Source organism: Anarrhichthys ocellatus, unplaced genomic scaffold, assembly GCF_004355925.1.
Source record: "Anarrhichthys ocellatus isolate YVR2014 unplaced genomic scaffold, GSC_Weel_1.0 scaffold13, whole genome shotgun sequence".
Lineage (NCBI taxonomy): Eukaryota > Metazoa > Chordata > Actinopteri > Perciformes > Anarhichadidae > Anarrhichthys > Anarrhichthys ocellatus.
Genome location: NW_022280043.1, coordinates 7187250 through 7203569, shown reverse-complemented (window position 1 = coordinate 7203569; position 16320 = coordinate 7187250). Strand labels below are relative to the sequence as shown.

The window sequence follows — 16320 nt, the reverse complement described above, 5'->3', positions numbered from 1 at the left end:
AACTTTAAGTTGAGTCTAGCAAGAGATGCCAGACTGCAAAATATCTTCTTTTTTGATAACAGATCAGTCATTTATTTTTGAATCTGACATTGTGAAAAGTCAACATCTGAGCACCATTTCTTCCATCATTTTGATATTTGCTGAAAGTAAAAATACAATTTACATGGAGAGTTCAAATAAATGTTAAAGTAATAAACCCTATTACAATCAGTAACAATTCACAACAGCATAAACATGTCTAATAACAGAGAATTTACTGTGTTTGTAGCCACCATTTGCAGTAGGAATTTGGTATTATGGACCCTCTAACAAAACAAAAAGTATAAATAGCGTGAGTGGAGTGAGTAAACAGTGGAGCTATGATCTCTTACATACTCAAAAGTTATAATGACCTACTACTGGTAACATAACACCATACACAACTTTTAACATTCGCTTCTAAACGCTCTAGAGTCTCAAAAGGCAAATCAGATACAGCCGTGGTCACATCATCCAAACAAAGTATTCCAGTAAATGTTTATTGACAAAAATGCGGAGTTGTACCAGACTTAACTCAATAGCAACAAAACAGAATCAGAGACACCAATTACATTATTGTGCTATGGTGCTGGCAAAACACTCAAAAGTTAGGGAGACGTGACAATGACACTATGAAAAACTAAACACCAAAACCATCTCTCTCTCTTCCTCATTGATCAAAAAGAAAGAAGACGATACACAGAGTGGGTACAACATATTGGTGTACAGTCTCTCTACTTTTTGGTTGTCTTGCGGATCAGCGCCATTCTCTGTAAGGAAACCAAATAAACAGTTAGATACACTGTATACGTTTATTACAATATCAATCATTTTGACAGTTATCATGTTTTCTCTAGATGTACCACGACATGGAATATTCTAGTACGTCCAACAGAAACATGTATTGCTTACCTGTTTGTGAGCCTCTGTGGTGCAAGCCTTCTTGAACGGCCGGATCTCATCGGAGCCGTAACCAGGAATCCACATGTTCCACTGGCGCTCTGAGAAAAGCAATCAGCAGGACGCTGTATGAACTACTCAGGACTTCCAACACAATATAACTACAGTACAATGAGGAAATGTGACATAGCATTTACACCCGAGATCTAATTTCCAACTAGAAAGGGCACTCGGAGCGCAGACCCCCACCAAAGGCCACATGCCTTATCTCGCAATGTTATCTTAACGAAAAATAATTCACGTGACTCGGATCTGCTCTACACGCTACAGCTCTCGCACAACGTTTATTGAACAGCGGGCGAGTAGTTTTTCCCCCCATACTACTGCCGACAAACAAACGGAAAACACAACGTCCTCGGCGGAGAAGTAACCGTCATTATGGCTACAAAATAAAGATATTACATTTTGGGTTAAGAAATGAATGAGTCACACATGATATGTGGGGAATAATTAAGAGGACCTGAGGCAAGCGTTTTGAAAGCAATTATCCACCAGTCATTACAGGCTGACCATCATATCACGGATACTTGAACCCACCCTCGTGACAATATTGGGTTTTGCAACGCTGCCAAAAAAAAAAGAAGCAACTTACCAAGATGTAATTGAACATCCTTCACCTCCAGGGTGTTGGACTTGCGATGGCGAGCCAGCTGACAGGCCGCTGTCACTACACTCTCAATAAAGTCATCTGCAATTTGCAGCAGCATCTGAGAAGAGACAGGCAGTGTGAGAACCATTAATCATGCTCAGTAAAGCAACATTCCACCGCGGCTGGACAAATCCCTCATATTTTCTGCTGCTGACACCATTTTTCATTCAGCCAGGCTTTCAGCAGAATAACATTTCCACATGATGGATGTGTGCCGTCGGTTGGGGAACTATAGAGCAACGAGAATCTGCAAGATGCAAGTAGTATTCGCACCGAACATTCCACTGCTGCTTACGTTTACCAGGGATGGGTTTCATCACTAAATAACTGCTTTTCAATATATAATGTAATAAAGGAATAAATTCAGAGCAGGATTAGAATTTATTCATAATTTTAAAGTAATTTTAAAACGGCAAAGTAACTGAAATGTGAAGTTTGTAAAGAATGAAGAATACAGACGGTGGTAAGCGTCAGTCCTTCCTTTGCTGATGTCAATCACTCTTTGTAAGTACTGCTGCTGGAGAGAATAGGGGCTGGTTTGTCTCAGCCAGCAGACAAGCTTACAAGAGAGTGTTTGTGTGTGTGTGTGTGGGCTCAGACCCGACACAGAGAGGAGATGCTGCAGTGCGATACTGAATTACACTAAATCATTAGCGTTGATTAAATGTCTGAGCTGATGAATACTATGGTGTTCAATAATTTAATACTGCGTTTTGTAGCTCATCTCTAATGTCTACACTTGTGAAATGGGAGTTTATTTTGAACTGAAATCAAAACCGGTGACAGACCTCCTCAACATCCTCATCCAGCTGCTCATTCGGGTCGATCTCTCTCACCAGGTCCTGCAGCTTCTTCTTACTGAGCACCTGGAGAGAAAGCAAATGTATCCATTCATTGAGTTACAGAATGGGTACAGCTGTGCCAATGCCGTGTCCTCTTTCCTTTAGTCGAATAATGTCTCTAACGTCTTTGGGTTTGATGAATTAACAAAAAACACTGACCTGAGATCCCTCCGGACTACTTCTGCCAGCAGGGCCAGGGGTCCCAGTAACCTTTACTGCTGGCGGGATGCTGTTAGCCATGCTGGTGGCCACAGGAGGAGAGGAGGGACTCTGGTGGGGTTTTTTGTTTTTTTTAACAGTGAGCAAAACTGTTCGTCTGTGTGAGAGTCCGGAGCGACAGTCCAAGATGGGCACAGATGTGATAGATTATCGTTTGCAGGGACCACCTCCGTAAATCTGGAGAAAACAGTCGGGTTAACTAGTTACAGAAGCTAATAGGTTGATAAACATGCTTAACCTGCTTGGAGAATCTGTACCAAAAAGCCTTATGTTTTATGTGTGCTGTATTCTCTGCTCGATTTGTTTATTTTACTCTGCTTTCATTTTCTGTTTTGCCTGACGACAAGATGCACCAACTTGTCCGTAAAACGCTGTAGGATCTAACGTTATTAAAAAATATTAACAGATTTAGAAAGGTAACACCACACTAGTAAAATAATAAGATCAGACAGGAAACTGTTCAGCGACTGTGCAGCTTAAACAACTGAAACAAACATGTAAAAGCCGACGCTAACGTAACGTAATATGCTAAAAACAATAGCAGCTATCAAGCTTTGAATTTAGCCAAACAGGCTAACATTAGCTGCTAATCTAACACCACGGCTTCGTACAACGGTACATCCCGAAATCACGAGTTACATTTACAACTTACCCGATAAAACAAACACTATCTGTCCATGTTTCGGCGTCGGTGCGACAATGAGTGAGTTTAATGCCAACAGATTCCCTCAGAGTGCTTCGGCACAGTTCGAAAAATTAGAGAGGTTATCTTTCACTACTTCCGCTTTCTTTCGGTCTATTTCCGGTGGCAACATATCGCCTCTACCCCGCCACCTGCTGGATGTTATGTGGAACTAAATCATGGTTCAACAAATTAAATGAAAAACCAATATGCATATTCCTTTCTGGTAACTAATCACAATGCAACACAAACTTTAAACTACCAACATTTATGAATATGTATTATTAGATATATATTATTATATTATATGACATATAATAAGAAATCGTGCTCAGTAAGACAAGCTTCCAGCCAGTTTTGGCAAAACAAAAAATGAAAGTGAAATACTTCCAAACCACCTTTAGAGCGATGTAAGATTTTTTTAAATATTTAAATTTTTAATCAATGTGGTTTATTCTTCCAAATAAATTCATAGAAAGTAGTAAATATCCTTGATGTGCATTTACATAAGGAGATAATAGTACAGACATAGAGGTTCGGCCTTTGAAAGACTACTCTCCCAAGAATAGAGGGGTCCTTAATTTGAGCTTGCAGCTAATGGTTAAATATAGTTTAAGTATTTGTATACATAAATCCCTAAATATTTTACACAATGAAACCGAGGCATTTCAAAAGATATTATTATTGTTTTTTCCCCCAAATATTCTAATTTCAACAATACTATTGTATAGGCCTGGGGTGGATGCAATAGATATGCCCACATCTAACTGAATGCGAAACAACTAATATCTTCGAGGTACATGTCACTCACGAGTCTAAAGATGACTTTGCGTTTTAAATCCGAGTAGCCTACAGCAAATGCTCTCTGAGACGCTCTTTAATATCGCTTTCGATTACGCGTCCTGTCCGTCTCTTAACAGCCAATGTATCAAAGGTCCCAGTAAATGAAGCCTAACGTGTTTGCTTGTTTGGCATTACATATCACACGGGGATTTTGCGAAGCTCTTCGGTAACATAAGACTTCTTTCATATTCTGTTGGACTTCCTCAGAAAAAACATTGCCCTCAACAACAAGCTCAGACTGAAAACCCGATAGGCCCGATTCGCCACAGAGACTAATGACGCACTGACGGTGAATTTGATTATACAGCAGCAGCCAGTTTCTTTCTTTACAGTTCACATAAACAACAATTCAGGCTTGTATGCTCCTCAGAAAAGAAAACACCAGAAATATAATAAGGCGTATTGAGCAATTTATTGTCGGCAGTATAATGGTTTGGATGTGTTTTTCTTTGTGCGTTCAGATTTCAGACTATGAGCCTACTTCCTGGAAACACACGCCACACCTCCAGCTGGTTATGGATAAATACTGAGCAAACTTTCATTTCAGATTAGAAACTGGACAGGAGTGCGCACCCTTTTTCTAAACTTGTAAAGGTTTTTTTGTTTGGTTCCACAGTCATGAAAGTACTTCTAGTTGCTGCAGTGTTCGCCCTGATTCATGGCAGTTCTGGTAAATATTTGTTTTATATTTTATAGCTACAGTCACCGTAAAACTTGTAATTGTATTGCTGTTCTGTAATTAGCGATTGGTTAAATCTTCAAGTGTTATTCTGGTCTTTTTTTTTCTTCCCCATAAATATATCCCGTTTCTGTTTTGTTATTGTGTGTGTGTTCCTGCTTGCTTGTCTGCTCGCCTGTCTGTTTCTGAGTGCGTATGTCCTCTCGAGGAAACGCGCGAGTTTCTCTTCTGTCACACTGATGGGTTTCCCCTGGTGGTTACCAGACTCCAACTCAAGCAGGAAATGTGGATGTTATTATCAAGGGAACGACGAAAACAACAGTTAAATACGTTTTTATTTATACATACTGTATACAGAGACCCGTCTATATAACACTCGCAGCTTATGTGTGACAATAATGAAACCGTTTGTGCTGTGCAATAATTCTTGCCTGACGTCAAAGACAAATAGCCTCTGTTGCAACTGTAGCGTAAGTAAAGGAGCAGAACCTGTTGCTGGTTATGTGACCACGGTGACTTTCAGAGTATTGGCAGTTTCCCCACAGGAGCCAGAAGCAAATGTCAGGAAGAGGGAGCCGTTGTTTTGAAAGTGTTGCCCCGAACAGCAGCGAGCTCCCCAGCGAGCACCCTGCCTATTCATGTTGTGATCAATAACCTGCATGTGTAATCTCTGTCCACATGCAGCCACTTTGCTCATTAAAGGGCCGACCCAGCCGGTCCTGGAGGGAGAGAGCGTCACGCTGGAGTGTCTGTCCTCGGACTCTGAACTCAACATCAGCCAGGTCCACTTTGAGGTCTTCTCCAAGGTGAGCCCGGCGGGAACAAATGGGTGGGTGGGAGGGAGAGAAGTGGGTACATTTCAAAAGTTCTCACCATTATTTGACTATGCTTTTAACATTGTAGTGCTGATGAGAAAGGACAGAGTGCTCAAGTGTTTAATTCCTATCGTTTGAATTATGTAACGTGAAACAAAAGATTAATCACTTAATTATGTTTTGTTTTTACATACTGATACTGTACATTAGAAAAGAATACTCCCTGGACATTGTCACCCATGTCATAACATTTATAGCCTGAATTTGCAATGACTTGCCCTACATGGGCATTCAACTGCTCTATGCAAATATCATGCCGTCGAGCAGCTGACTGCTGTGTAGTCCAACACGGAGGAGAATTGAACAAAAGCCTCAACACATGAAACATAACCCATCGGAATACTCCTCACAGTATAACGTCATGTGATTCTATTCTTATAAATATTTCCATGTCAAGCTTTAATCAAAGTTCTTTCTTCAGTACATGCAGCGCTGGCGTCCAGTTTGGGAGCGATCTTGGTGCTTCTATGCGATGCAGATCGTGCGGACTGCGGACAGTCTAGTCCTGTCCATCCCCCACGCAGGAAGGTTCTACGAGGGGCCCTACCGCTGTGTGTCCGACGTCGAAAATGTGACCGACGCCGAAAATGTGACCGAGACGTCCTACATCTCCTCCCCGCTGCTGGACTTCAAAGTGCATTGTGAGTGCATGGGTTGATATGGGTGGGAGCTGTCTGTGGAACAATGACTCGGTGACACTGTATTTCCCTTTTGATAAATAAAGCAACCTTAGATGTTTTTTTTTTTTTTAAATTGTCGGTCCCCTGCAGAGGGAAAAGAGATTACTGCAGGAATCAGACAATACGATAGGTAAAATTGTGATATACAAATAAGATACACAGCTTCTGAGTTTCACTTTCCAATAAGGAAATGCGTGGCATAACCGAGACTGCTGACATTATTGACAAAGAAGGAAGCATAAAAAAAGTGACTGTACAACGGTAAACAGTCTAGGTGAGAAGACGGAACAAAGAAAGTCTGAAGCTTTGCAATTTCCAACCAGCAGGAGGGAGAGACAATTTTTCAGACACTGTGGATACAGCTTTCTTCACAGAGAGGGATAGAAAAACACATTAATAGTTAACAGGACAAGACACATCTGTGCAATGCAGCTGCAGAGGTGTACAACAAAATAACTGCAAAAAGCACAGATCCAGTGCAAACACGGTGTTGCTATGATAGGTTGACGACATTTTATTTCATTATTTTTTTTTTTTTCCCCCTCTGCACTCCAGGCTAACAAAAAAAAGCATTCTCCCGGGTGGGGCTCAAGTTTGAAGCTTTCAGTGTGGGGATACATATTTGCATAAAACGGCATCCATGTCTTGCAAGTCAGATTATCAGTGTCCTCTATCTTCTCAGTGGCCATCAAATCGACCGTAATGCTGTTTGATAGGCTCCTCAGCCTCATGGGAGGAATCAATAAGAGGCAAAGATTAGAACGGACTAAAGGACCGAAGGAGACGCGGGGGGGGGGGGGGGGAAGCCAGGAGCTCGATGGACGTGGGCCATCTATTGAGATGGAAGATGAGCCATTATTCACAACACTGCCTCTCTAAAGACTTCGATAAGATGAAGCCTATTATCATTATTATTGATCGCTTGAGACAGTCTGTACCTTTGGGAGGCATTCAAACTTGAGCCTGTATACTTAAAAGATCCGAGTGTTTTAGCAGCTGCTACCACTGCAAACATGTGTTCAGTCACGTTCTCTTGGAGACATTTCTTGCTTCATTAACGCTCGATCGTTGTTCTTCATTCCCGCTGGGCTTTAGACATGGGGGAGCTGTCACTGACGAGGGAAGGCTACACCAGCTACTTGAGCATCCCACAGGAGCTGAAGGTGCGACTCGGGGATGATGTGGTGGTGAGGTGCTCCGCCAGCTCGTCGGAGATGCCATTCTACTTCTGGAATAAAGACGTGAGAAAGCCTCCGGATTCTGCACGTTGACAGTGTCCTCATTACGCTTTTGGAAACTTTTCATTCCCTCTCCAGCTCCCTCCCTCCCCTGTCGATGTGACCTCTTAATTTCTTTCCTGTCTTGTTCCAGTCTATCTCGGCCAACACATTCTCATTCCTAGTGTGTCGCGTAGTACTGACACCCCCAACTCGTCCCGTACTGACTTTGTCAGACCCTGAGGCGTCACTTTCTAAACACACTGGGTTGCCCAGAGCTCGGTCCCAGTGATCACGTGGTTAACGTTGTGGATTTAAGCAAAATCCGTTGCTTAGGTTCAGGCAACACAGCGAAGGCACAGAGGATAAACATGATGGTTGGGCTTAGCTGTGTATATTAAAAAATGTAAAGAAGGTAACATAAGTATGTAAAAGATGTCACAAACATCACTAATGTTACTTCAAAATGACTCAACACCTCTTTGGGATACAAACGCCGGTCGTGTCCCTTATTTCCGACAGTCTTTAGACTACAGCGTCATCACACTCCCGGAGCATTTTTTCGAAAAGTCTAAAATAATGGCGGTGCGTCTCATACAGACGCTAAAGGGTGCGTCGTGCGACTCTTAGAGGACGCTACAAAGCATCTGTATTTGCCGCTCTAGGAATGAGAACAGGCTTTCTAGTTCCCTCTTTCTCTCTTGGCTTTGCTCACACCGTTCTTCTAATTTTCTCTCCTCCTCTTACACCGTTTCTCTCCCTGAGTTTTTTCTCAAGCCACTTGTTTCCCCTCTCGGCTGTCGTCTTTCCATCCCCTCTTCTGAAGAAGTGCTCTGTATTTAAGTGACCGGTTGGCTTAGGCCCACCGCTCGCTGGGGATTGCGGCTTTCCCACTTACAGAGGATTAATAGTTTAATGAGGTCTAGACAAGAGCCAGTCAACCTGAAAACAATTATGTGTATAGATTTCTAATGATTTTTTTTTTTTTTAGTGTTTGGTTAACCAGGATTGAATTATTCAACTGGACCCTTCGCTGAGCTAAGAAACGCTCACCCGGGGGAAATTAAGACATCTCTGTGTAAAATGCCAAAGTGACAATAGGCATGTAAGAAGACGCTGATGAGCTGGGAGATACTCTGTGCCCTTGTGGTGAGAAAATGGTATTACACTTTCAAGATGTAATCAAAATCACCGTTACCACAACCAGCAAGCCACCGGTGTAATGAAGCTCCACTACCAGGACGATATCTTGGGAACAGGCACACGTAATTGGAAAGTTCCCCCTTTCGTTATTCTTTTTGATAAGTGGGCTCAGGGTTAATATGCTTGTTAAAGGGTTACTGCTAATCCGGGTTTTAAATGGGCTTACAAGTCCAAATCCAATTCAGTGGACATTGTATGCTGCTAATACTGTTTGTCCTCCACATATTCATATGAGTTTATTCGATTTTTTTTTTGGTCATTATTTGTGGAATCTACAGCACTTTGAAGAAGAAGAATTATTGTCAGCGTGACGGTAAGGTCCGGGGAAGAGAGGAATGAGACGAGGAAATGATAAGATGAGATGGGATGTTCGGTGGCTGTGTTTGTTCTCTATCTGTGAGCCGATACTGTATGTATGACAGGAGTGGATATGGGGCGAAAGGCGGCATCAGAACGGCCGACTTTGACAGACAGCGGGCGTGGGCACATTGGCCCCCGGTAATGACAGCAGGACAGAGGCAGAAATGGGCCACTGCTTAGAAAGCCATGCAGTGGATTTGCATACAAAATGCTGCTTTGGCCAGACCTGGCCTTTATGGGAAATCCTCTTAATTCAGATCCATTCAAATTGAAATGGACTTTCTTGGCAGGAGCCGCAGCTCCCAGGAGCCAAATCATTTGCATGGTGTAATGTCTTTTTTTTGTTTTTTTGTTTTTTTTTACCTCATCCCCTGTGTTCGTTTGTTTTCCAATCCTTGTGTTTGGCCTATTATTTGTTTCCTCCCATGTCGAGCTCTATCTCATAATAGTACAGCTATTTCTGTGTCAACAATTCATCCCGCTCCCTCGCCATCTCATTACGTGTTGTGTTAACAGTCTGTTGTTGTGGCTTCATTCTTTGCGGATGATGGTTTTATCTGGGTTATTGACTTGTGTCGATGTGTGTTCATTCGTTGGGATTACTACTCAGGTAAATACACTTCATTTAGGACTTTGGGGACTGTTCTCTGGTGGCTGTGCACCAGCAGTCTTTCTCTCTGCGCCCCACTGTTGTTGCCAGTCTCTCTGTTTCTCCATTTTGTGTTCTATTTCGTTCTTTCTTTGTCCCTCTATCACTCACACACAAATCCGCCAAAATAACACTTTTACTTCCTTTTCTTTCTCTTTCCCACTTATACACTCATGTCTGTCTGAAACTCTGTATCTCTCTGTCGCCTACTAGCATCGTCTATTCTCCATCTTTCTTGTGCTCTAAGCTCAGCACAATTTTAATTTGTAGGAGTTTGTCAATTCTCTTCGGGCTGCAAACAATCCATCCAATATTTTTTTTTTTTTTTTTGACTTTCCGCCCTGCTTTCTGTTTGTTGCACTCTCTTACGCTCTCTTCTAAGTCTCCATCTTTCTCTTTCAGGGTGACGACTGGATCCTGCCTTCCTCCACGCTGACGCTGAGGAAGATCAGAGTGATGGATGAAGGACAGTACACTTGCATGGCCGAGCATCCCTCTGTGGAGTCACTCAGCAAGAAACGCACCATCAGCATCACTGTGCTGTCAAGTAAGGAAAGACTATAGATCCAACTGGAAAAGTCCTGTTGTCCTTTATACTGACTGAGTGTAGAAAGGTCGTTTCCCGCTTCTTCTTTTGGTCTTTCTTTGTAAATGCTGGGTAATTCCTCTCTAAACATCCTCTAAGCAAAAACAAAAAAACACTACTTCGTTTTTCAATCAGCTGCTTAAATGTGACCAAAAAAGGTCAGGGATTTGTGTGCCATTACGTCATCAGGAGCATTATGCAGAAGTTCTCCTTTGCGAAAGTGCTTGTGAAACCTTTAAAGCCTTACATTTCTAAAGAAATAGCCTACGGGGTTAAGGTTTAATTTATCTGCACACTAGAATGATAATGAAAAGTAGAGAAAAGACTGTAATGCTGTAGAGAGAGGTGAGGACATTTTTGAAAACACCTCACACAGAAAAGGTGACAAAGAAGCCCGTAATGAAATTACCTTTAAAATGTCAAATGAAAATAGGTAAGATGATACCATAGGACATTAATACATTTTAAATAAATAAATGGCAATGACTAAACTGCACCAACTTTAAGGATTAAAGGATAATTATTTAAACGGTGAAATAAGCAGTGATTATCACCTGACCTTTCATTTTCTTTTTCTTTTGACAGAAATGTCAAGTCAAACATAAGTGCACTCTAGAGAAGGGCTTCTCAACCTTTTGTAACTTAAAGCCCACTTGTGATTGTTAGGAAATTCCAGAGGATCACCATAATACAAAAATAATAATAATGATACAAGATGAAATAAACAGGGATGTAAATTAGTGTTGTGTCACCGTCAGCTGTAATGACCAAAATAAAATACACTGCTTACCCTCACCCGTCACTGGCATTATGAATCCAAATGTGATTTATTCAGAGTCCTATTTCTTCACTACTTGCTTTGGAGCTTTTATTGGCGCAGGGTTGTGTCTAACATCACTTTGTCGTTTCGAGGGAACGTTGGCGAGCTAACAGTGGCAAAACACGTCTCCACCTGATGACGGCTCGTGATCGGTGTGGGGCTTATTCAAACGGAATAGGTCAATACAATGATGAGTTCTAGTTTGACGTTTACTGAATTTGAAAATTTCAACAACACAAAACAACATTATACAAAAACAGAATTAATAAAACTAAATAAGTGAGGATTGGCTATTACTAAAAGGCAAATTAACACAAATGGACAATAACAAAATAACCAATAAACTAAGGTAAGTCAAAATAACAGCATTTGTATGTTAGCAAAAAATAAATTTTTTATTTTGATCTAACCATGTTCAAGCTCCTCCACTAGATGGCGCTCTGATGCCCACCACAGCTGCTTTCATTTTTTGTTACTTATTCCAACTGATGTTGCAACATCTTCTGAGATTTAGATGCACCCATGGGTCTTTCTAACACCATGAGAAAGTATACAGTGCATCGTAGTGTTTCATAGTGATGTCTGCGGAGAGCAGGCTTGTCTTTGTCTTTATGAATGACAAACTGTCTTATTTCTCATGATTGTATTCAAGTGGAGAACGAATTTCATTACAACATTATAGATAATCCAATTTATGGCACTTCATCTGTCTTCATCATCTTCATCATTGACCTGTGAGATGACTGCACTGTGTTAATGCCATGCCGTTTTTAAACACCATCCTCTCCCCCAGTAAGATTCATAAGCCTTGAAATTTCATTCGTTGAAATTATGCAACCTCTAAAAATGCAATTAAGCCAACGCATGTTATTTATTATGGTGGAGTCATCTCTTTACTTCTTCAATTGTCTCATTGGTCACTGCGCTCCACAGTTTCTCCAGTATTTTCTCTGAAGCACAATGTAGTAATTAAAAAAAAAGTAATACTCTCTAGATGCTTGAATAATGGTTGGGGTATGGCGAGCAAATGTTCCATGTCACTGCTGTGGCTTTGAATTTGCACTACAATAGCAGTGCAAACCTTAAACAAACAGTCCTGGTGCCAAGAAATTCTCTTCACATATGGAATACGGCTACTGTATATGAACAGGCAAAGCGTGCGTTTGTCGCTGCTCCAAATCCTCTTAACCATAATTCTTAATTTTTTACTTTGTTGGGGATAATTAGGCATTTTAAAATGGCAAAGAGCAGACTTCTTGAAGATCTGTGCAGTGAGCGGCAGAATGGCCATCTGAGCTCTGCACAGACACTCTTTTCTTCCACAAACAAACAGAAGGTTGCCTTTAGATGCTTTGCCTGGAGGCAGGAAAAACTTGTAGTTTTGCTGATTTCAGAGTCTGTGTGATGCATGTTTGCCTTCATGTCTGATTGATCTGTCCCGCAGAGGATGCCCGCTGGTACGAGTCTAGTAATGGCCGTCTCGTGTTGATGACCTCGGCAGCGGCCCTCTCTCTCCTGGTGTTCATCCTCTCCATGAGTGTATTCCTGTGCCGCAGGGCCAAGCGCGCCAAGACCTGCAAGGGACCCATGTAAGAAACAACTGTTTGAGTGTGTGTGTGTGTGTGTGTGTGCGTCTGCTCCTCTTTCATAAAAGGAAATCACTTTTCTCTTTACCTGTGATCTGATCTTTTAAATCGTAATCTAAATCTGATTGATAAAGTGCCTCTGGATGCGAGGGAATGTGTGCGCGTGTTTGATTTTTATTTTTTTTTTAACTGCGCTTCGTCCAGACTCACCTTCCTATTTTCCCTAACTCAGCCTCGGTCTCTCCTCCCGCAGTTTGACTTTATATTACGTTTATGGTTATTGCTGCAATATTTCATTCTGTCTCATGCGATAGAACCGAGGCCATTACAGTTACAGTGTGTGCATTTTGCCGCATGTGCCAGTGTGCACCTTGGTGTATACTTCACATTGTGTGTATGCGTCTTAAATATTGCCAAGTGATCTTGCAGAAAACCTTTTCGCACATGTGCAGACTAGTGTCTGTGTGCTTTTATGTGTTTTGAAAGGCGTTATCGCTGCTCTGACAGACTTGACCCCGTTCTTGATCTCTTTCATGCTCTCCTCCTCTCCCACGTGTTTCTCCACACTTTCTGCTTGTGGAGAGCCTGGGCTAATGGCAGCAGCTTCAATTCCGTGATAGTATTTAAAGTACATATAAAGGCGACAGCGATGAAAAGAGCAGAAGCGAAGTCCCATTAAACCCATTGCTGACAGCATGTTAATGTGCACCATGACCCCATGCTGCTTCCCTTATTGACTTCTTTCCCATATGGGCTGAAAAAAAGAATTTTCAAAGGACACAATTTCCATGAGTGCATGCTTTATACATGATCTCTGTGTCTTTGTGGTGGCCTCGAAGAAATAGCAGCATTTGCCATATGTGTATATGAGCGTATAAAAAAGAGAGAGAGCTAAAGAGAGAAAAATGGACTTTCACATCATGGCTACATCGCTCGGTCCTAGTCTATAATTTCCTCACTTATATATTTTCTAGTGCCTGCTGGGAGGTCGATATACTGATAATAATGCTCCTCTGTCTTTCCTTCTCTCTCTTCTCTCGCCAGTGATGACCGGTCTCAGAAGAAGCCCATCTACAAAGCCAGTGTGGAGTCCCTGCCCTCCACCTGTGCAGACAAACAACCTCTGGTTTGACTGCACGGGCAGGTGGAAGGATGAGGAGGGGGATGGTGGGGGGGGGGGGGAGTGAGTAAGAGGCAAGTAAGATGGAGTGGGTGACCAGAAAATGAGGGATGGCATGGAGAGGATACTTAAAGAGGGAGGATGTGCAGGTATCAGGGTGGTCACATTGAGGCAGGAGACGGGGAGGAAAGGGGACAAAAAGAGGGATGTTTGGAGATAAGGGAGAGCAAAGCTGGGTGTGAGAAAAACAACATATAAACTTAAGGGCAAATGATTGCTTTAGAGGCACGAATGCTGCTTTGCTTGTGTGTGTAGGTTGAAGTTGTGCGTCTTGGACATGTGGGCAATTTTCTTTTCATTTATTCTGCACTGTGCGGTGAGCTCCATTCTTATTAAAATGATGGGGGATTAATCTTGTGTACTGTTAAGAGCTGTAAAGATTCCATATGCAATTCTCTCTCTTTTCTGTCGCAAACATAATTGCTCAGCTGTGTATTATGAATGAGCCATTTGGTTGATAGAACAAGCTTTTATTTAGTTGATTTGTTTCCCTTTCAACCTCTTTTTCCAAAGCAGGAAGCAGCTTCTGTGAGAAGGTTATCATAATCTTTTTACTGAGACAGCTCTCGGGCACATTGCACTCTACTATTGTATTTACTGTACTCTGGATTTCTTTGATATTAAATGGCTTTCAGAAAATGTTATTTGCTGTCCGCCTGTGTTTGCCATTGATTTCGTCCCATTTTAGCATTACAAAAGAGGTTGACGAGTATCGACAACGTGGTGAAAGCTGCACGCTCGCGTGGCAGAACATCTTCTCCATCCAATGCCCTCTCAAGCTTGCATCAGTTTGTTTACCAACCTTCCCCTTCAGTGTGTAAGCCCTTACTCTGAAGCAGTGACCTTTACTTAAAGTACTGTGCCTGTGTATGCTTGTGTTTCTCCCAATCCGCCTGCAGGCACAAACCCATTCTCAGCCAGTTCAGCTAACAAACATACTCGTGAACTAAAAACTCACACTTTAACACAGTGAGAATAGTAGTAAAGTCATGTAACTTTAAAACTTTGCCCATCCATTATAAGAATAGGCAGGGTTAGCCTCCGGTAGTACCTCAATTTAGCCGATTCCGATTCCCCGCCAAACTAACCATCATAGACTACAACTTCATCTTTTTAATTTTCTCCTCTGTTGCCTTGTAACCCTTAATGCTGTGCCACAGCACCATCGCTTATTACCATAACCGTGCTCATAATGCAAATAATTCCATTACGCTTGTCTGTTGAAGTTATGTTGGGCTTTATGTGGTTTTATTATCGGTGTGTGGTTGACCGTAGGCCGTCGTTAATAATGGGTGAAGCGGCAGTTTAACAATGACACTCCATTAACGGATACATGCGCCACAGAGCACAGCCAGGATAATGTTATTAAACTGATTATTCAAGCCCCTGTACAGCTCGGCTCTGCTGCAGCCACTCTTTGTCAGGAATTTTTACAGACTCTGTTTTTCTTTTTCCAACTCCACAAACGTCTGCTGATTTTATGTCTTCAACAAGCCCAGGAATAAAGAGGAAAACAGATGGGGTGATTTTTTTTTTTTAACCAAAACAGAAAGACTTCTCACAAAATCTTCACACTCTGTTGGAAAAAATACAATGTTGTAAATTTGAAATGCCCTCCTGCATGTGAAATGCCAGCGAGCACCATCTCGTTTTGGCCTTTGAGTCAGTCATGAGTGAAACGCTGTGTGCTCCCTTGTGGGCGTAGGTCCTGGGGCTTCAACTGGTTGGCCAGAAAAGACAAGATTATGTATCAGGAGTTTCACACAGTGGCGCTGTCCCAGAGGTACAAGGTTCTGGTTGGGAGGGAGAAAAGTGTAGTTTACAGAGACATTTTGACCTTGATATAGTGCCTCGAGGATAAACCACCGGACAACGGCTTAGGGCGAGGCAGGATCTGTGCAGAGAATACAGAGAGCAGCCAAAGATATTAGCGTAAAGTCCAGGCAGGATGCAGATCTGTGACATGGCAACACCGGTGTCAATTAATCAGGCAGGCAAATGTCCTGACAGCCCTCGGTACACTGATCTACAAGTAAAGGTGAATTATACCAGACATGTCACCTCGTTGACTAATGCAACAAAGTGCTAGATATTTGTAGCCATCGCCCACTGCTGTTCTCGTCACGGTCACTTGGTTTTGTATGTGCATCCTGCATATGTTGTGTCAAATGGCTGAAAATGAAGGAGTGGAGTTCGCTGGAGAAGCAGGTGTTTTCCCCTCATTACTTCCTGACAATGCCCCATCTGGTGCGGGGGGGGGGGGGGGGGGGGG

At 42.2% G+C, this 16320-nt stretch overlaps 2 protein-coding genes across 2 annotated transcripts; one reads left to right on the top strand and one right to left on the bottom strand.

Annotated features, from left to right (window-relative positions):
- Nucleotides 1–45: 45 nt before the first annotated feature.
- taf12 (TAF12 RNA polymerase II, TATA box binding protein (TBP)-associated factor) lies at nt 46–3487 on the bottom strand. The gene is made up of 6 exons (XM_031852536.1): nt 3341–3487; nt 2629–2865; nt 2416–2493; nt 1571–1685; nt 931–1019; nt 46–788 (listed from the first exon to the last, which is right to left on the bottom strand). Exons 2-6 carry the CDS (start codon nt 2707–2709, stop codon nt 753–755), a joined length of 399 nt encoding a protein of 132 aa, XP_031708396.1. The 5' UTR covers nt 2710–2865; nt 3341–3487; the 3' UTR covers nt 46–752.
- Nucleotides 3488–4729: 1242 nt separating this feature from the next.
- LOC116386386 (CD166 antigen) lies at nt 4730–14692 on the top strand. The gene is made up of 7 exons (XM_031852532.1): nt 4730–4883; nt 5577–5698; nt 6189–6408; nt 7543–7688; nt 10279–10423; nt 12727–12871; nt 13913–14692. Exons 1-7 carry the CDS (start codon nt 4832–4834, stop codon nt 13998–14000), a joined length of 918 nt encoding a protein of 305 aa, XP_031708392.1. The 5' UTR covers nt 4730–4831; the 3' UTR covers nt 14001–14692.
- The last annotated feature ends 1628 nt before the right edge of the window (nt 14693–16320 follow it).

Bases quoted from the DNA above. Each gene is read 5' to 3' on its own strand.
- LOC116386386 (XM_031852532.1), top strand. From the start codon at position 4,832: ATGAAAGTACTTCTAGTTGCTGCAGTGTTCGCCCTGATTCATGGCAGT. The intron at 10,424-12,726 runs GTAAGGAAAGAC...TCTGTCCCGCAG, and splicing joins CAGCATCACTGTGCTGTCAA to AGGATGCCCGCTGGTACGAG. The intron at 12,872-13,912 runs GTAAGAAACAAC...TTCTCTCGCCAG, and splicing joins AAGACCTGCAAGGGACCCAT to TGATGACCGGTCTCAGAAGA.
- taf12 (XM_031852536.1), bottom strand. From the start codon at position 2,709: ATGGCTAACAGCATCCCGCCAGCAGTAAAGGTTACTGGGACCCCTGGC. The intron at 1,020-1,570 runs GTAAGTTGCTTC...TGCTTTTCTCAG, and splicing joins GGATGTTCAATTACATCTTG to AGCGCCAGTGGAACATGTGG. The intron at 789-930 runs GTAAGCAATACA...GTTTCCTTACAG, and splicing joins CCACAGAGGCTCACAAACAG to AGAATGGCGCTGATCCGCAA.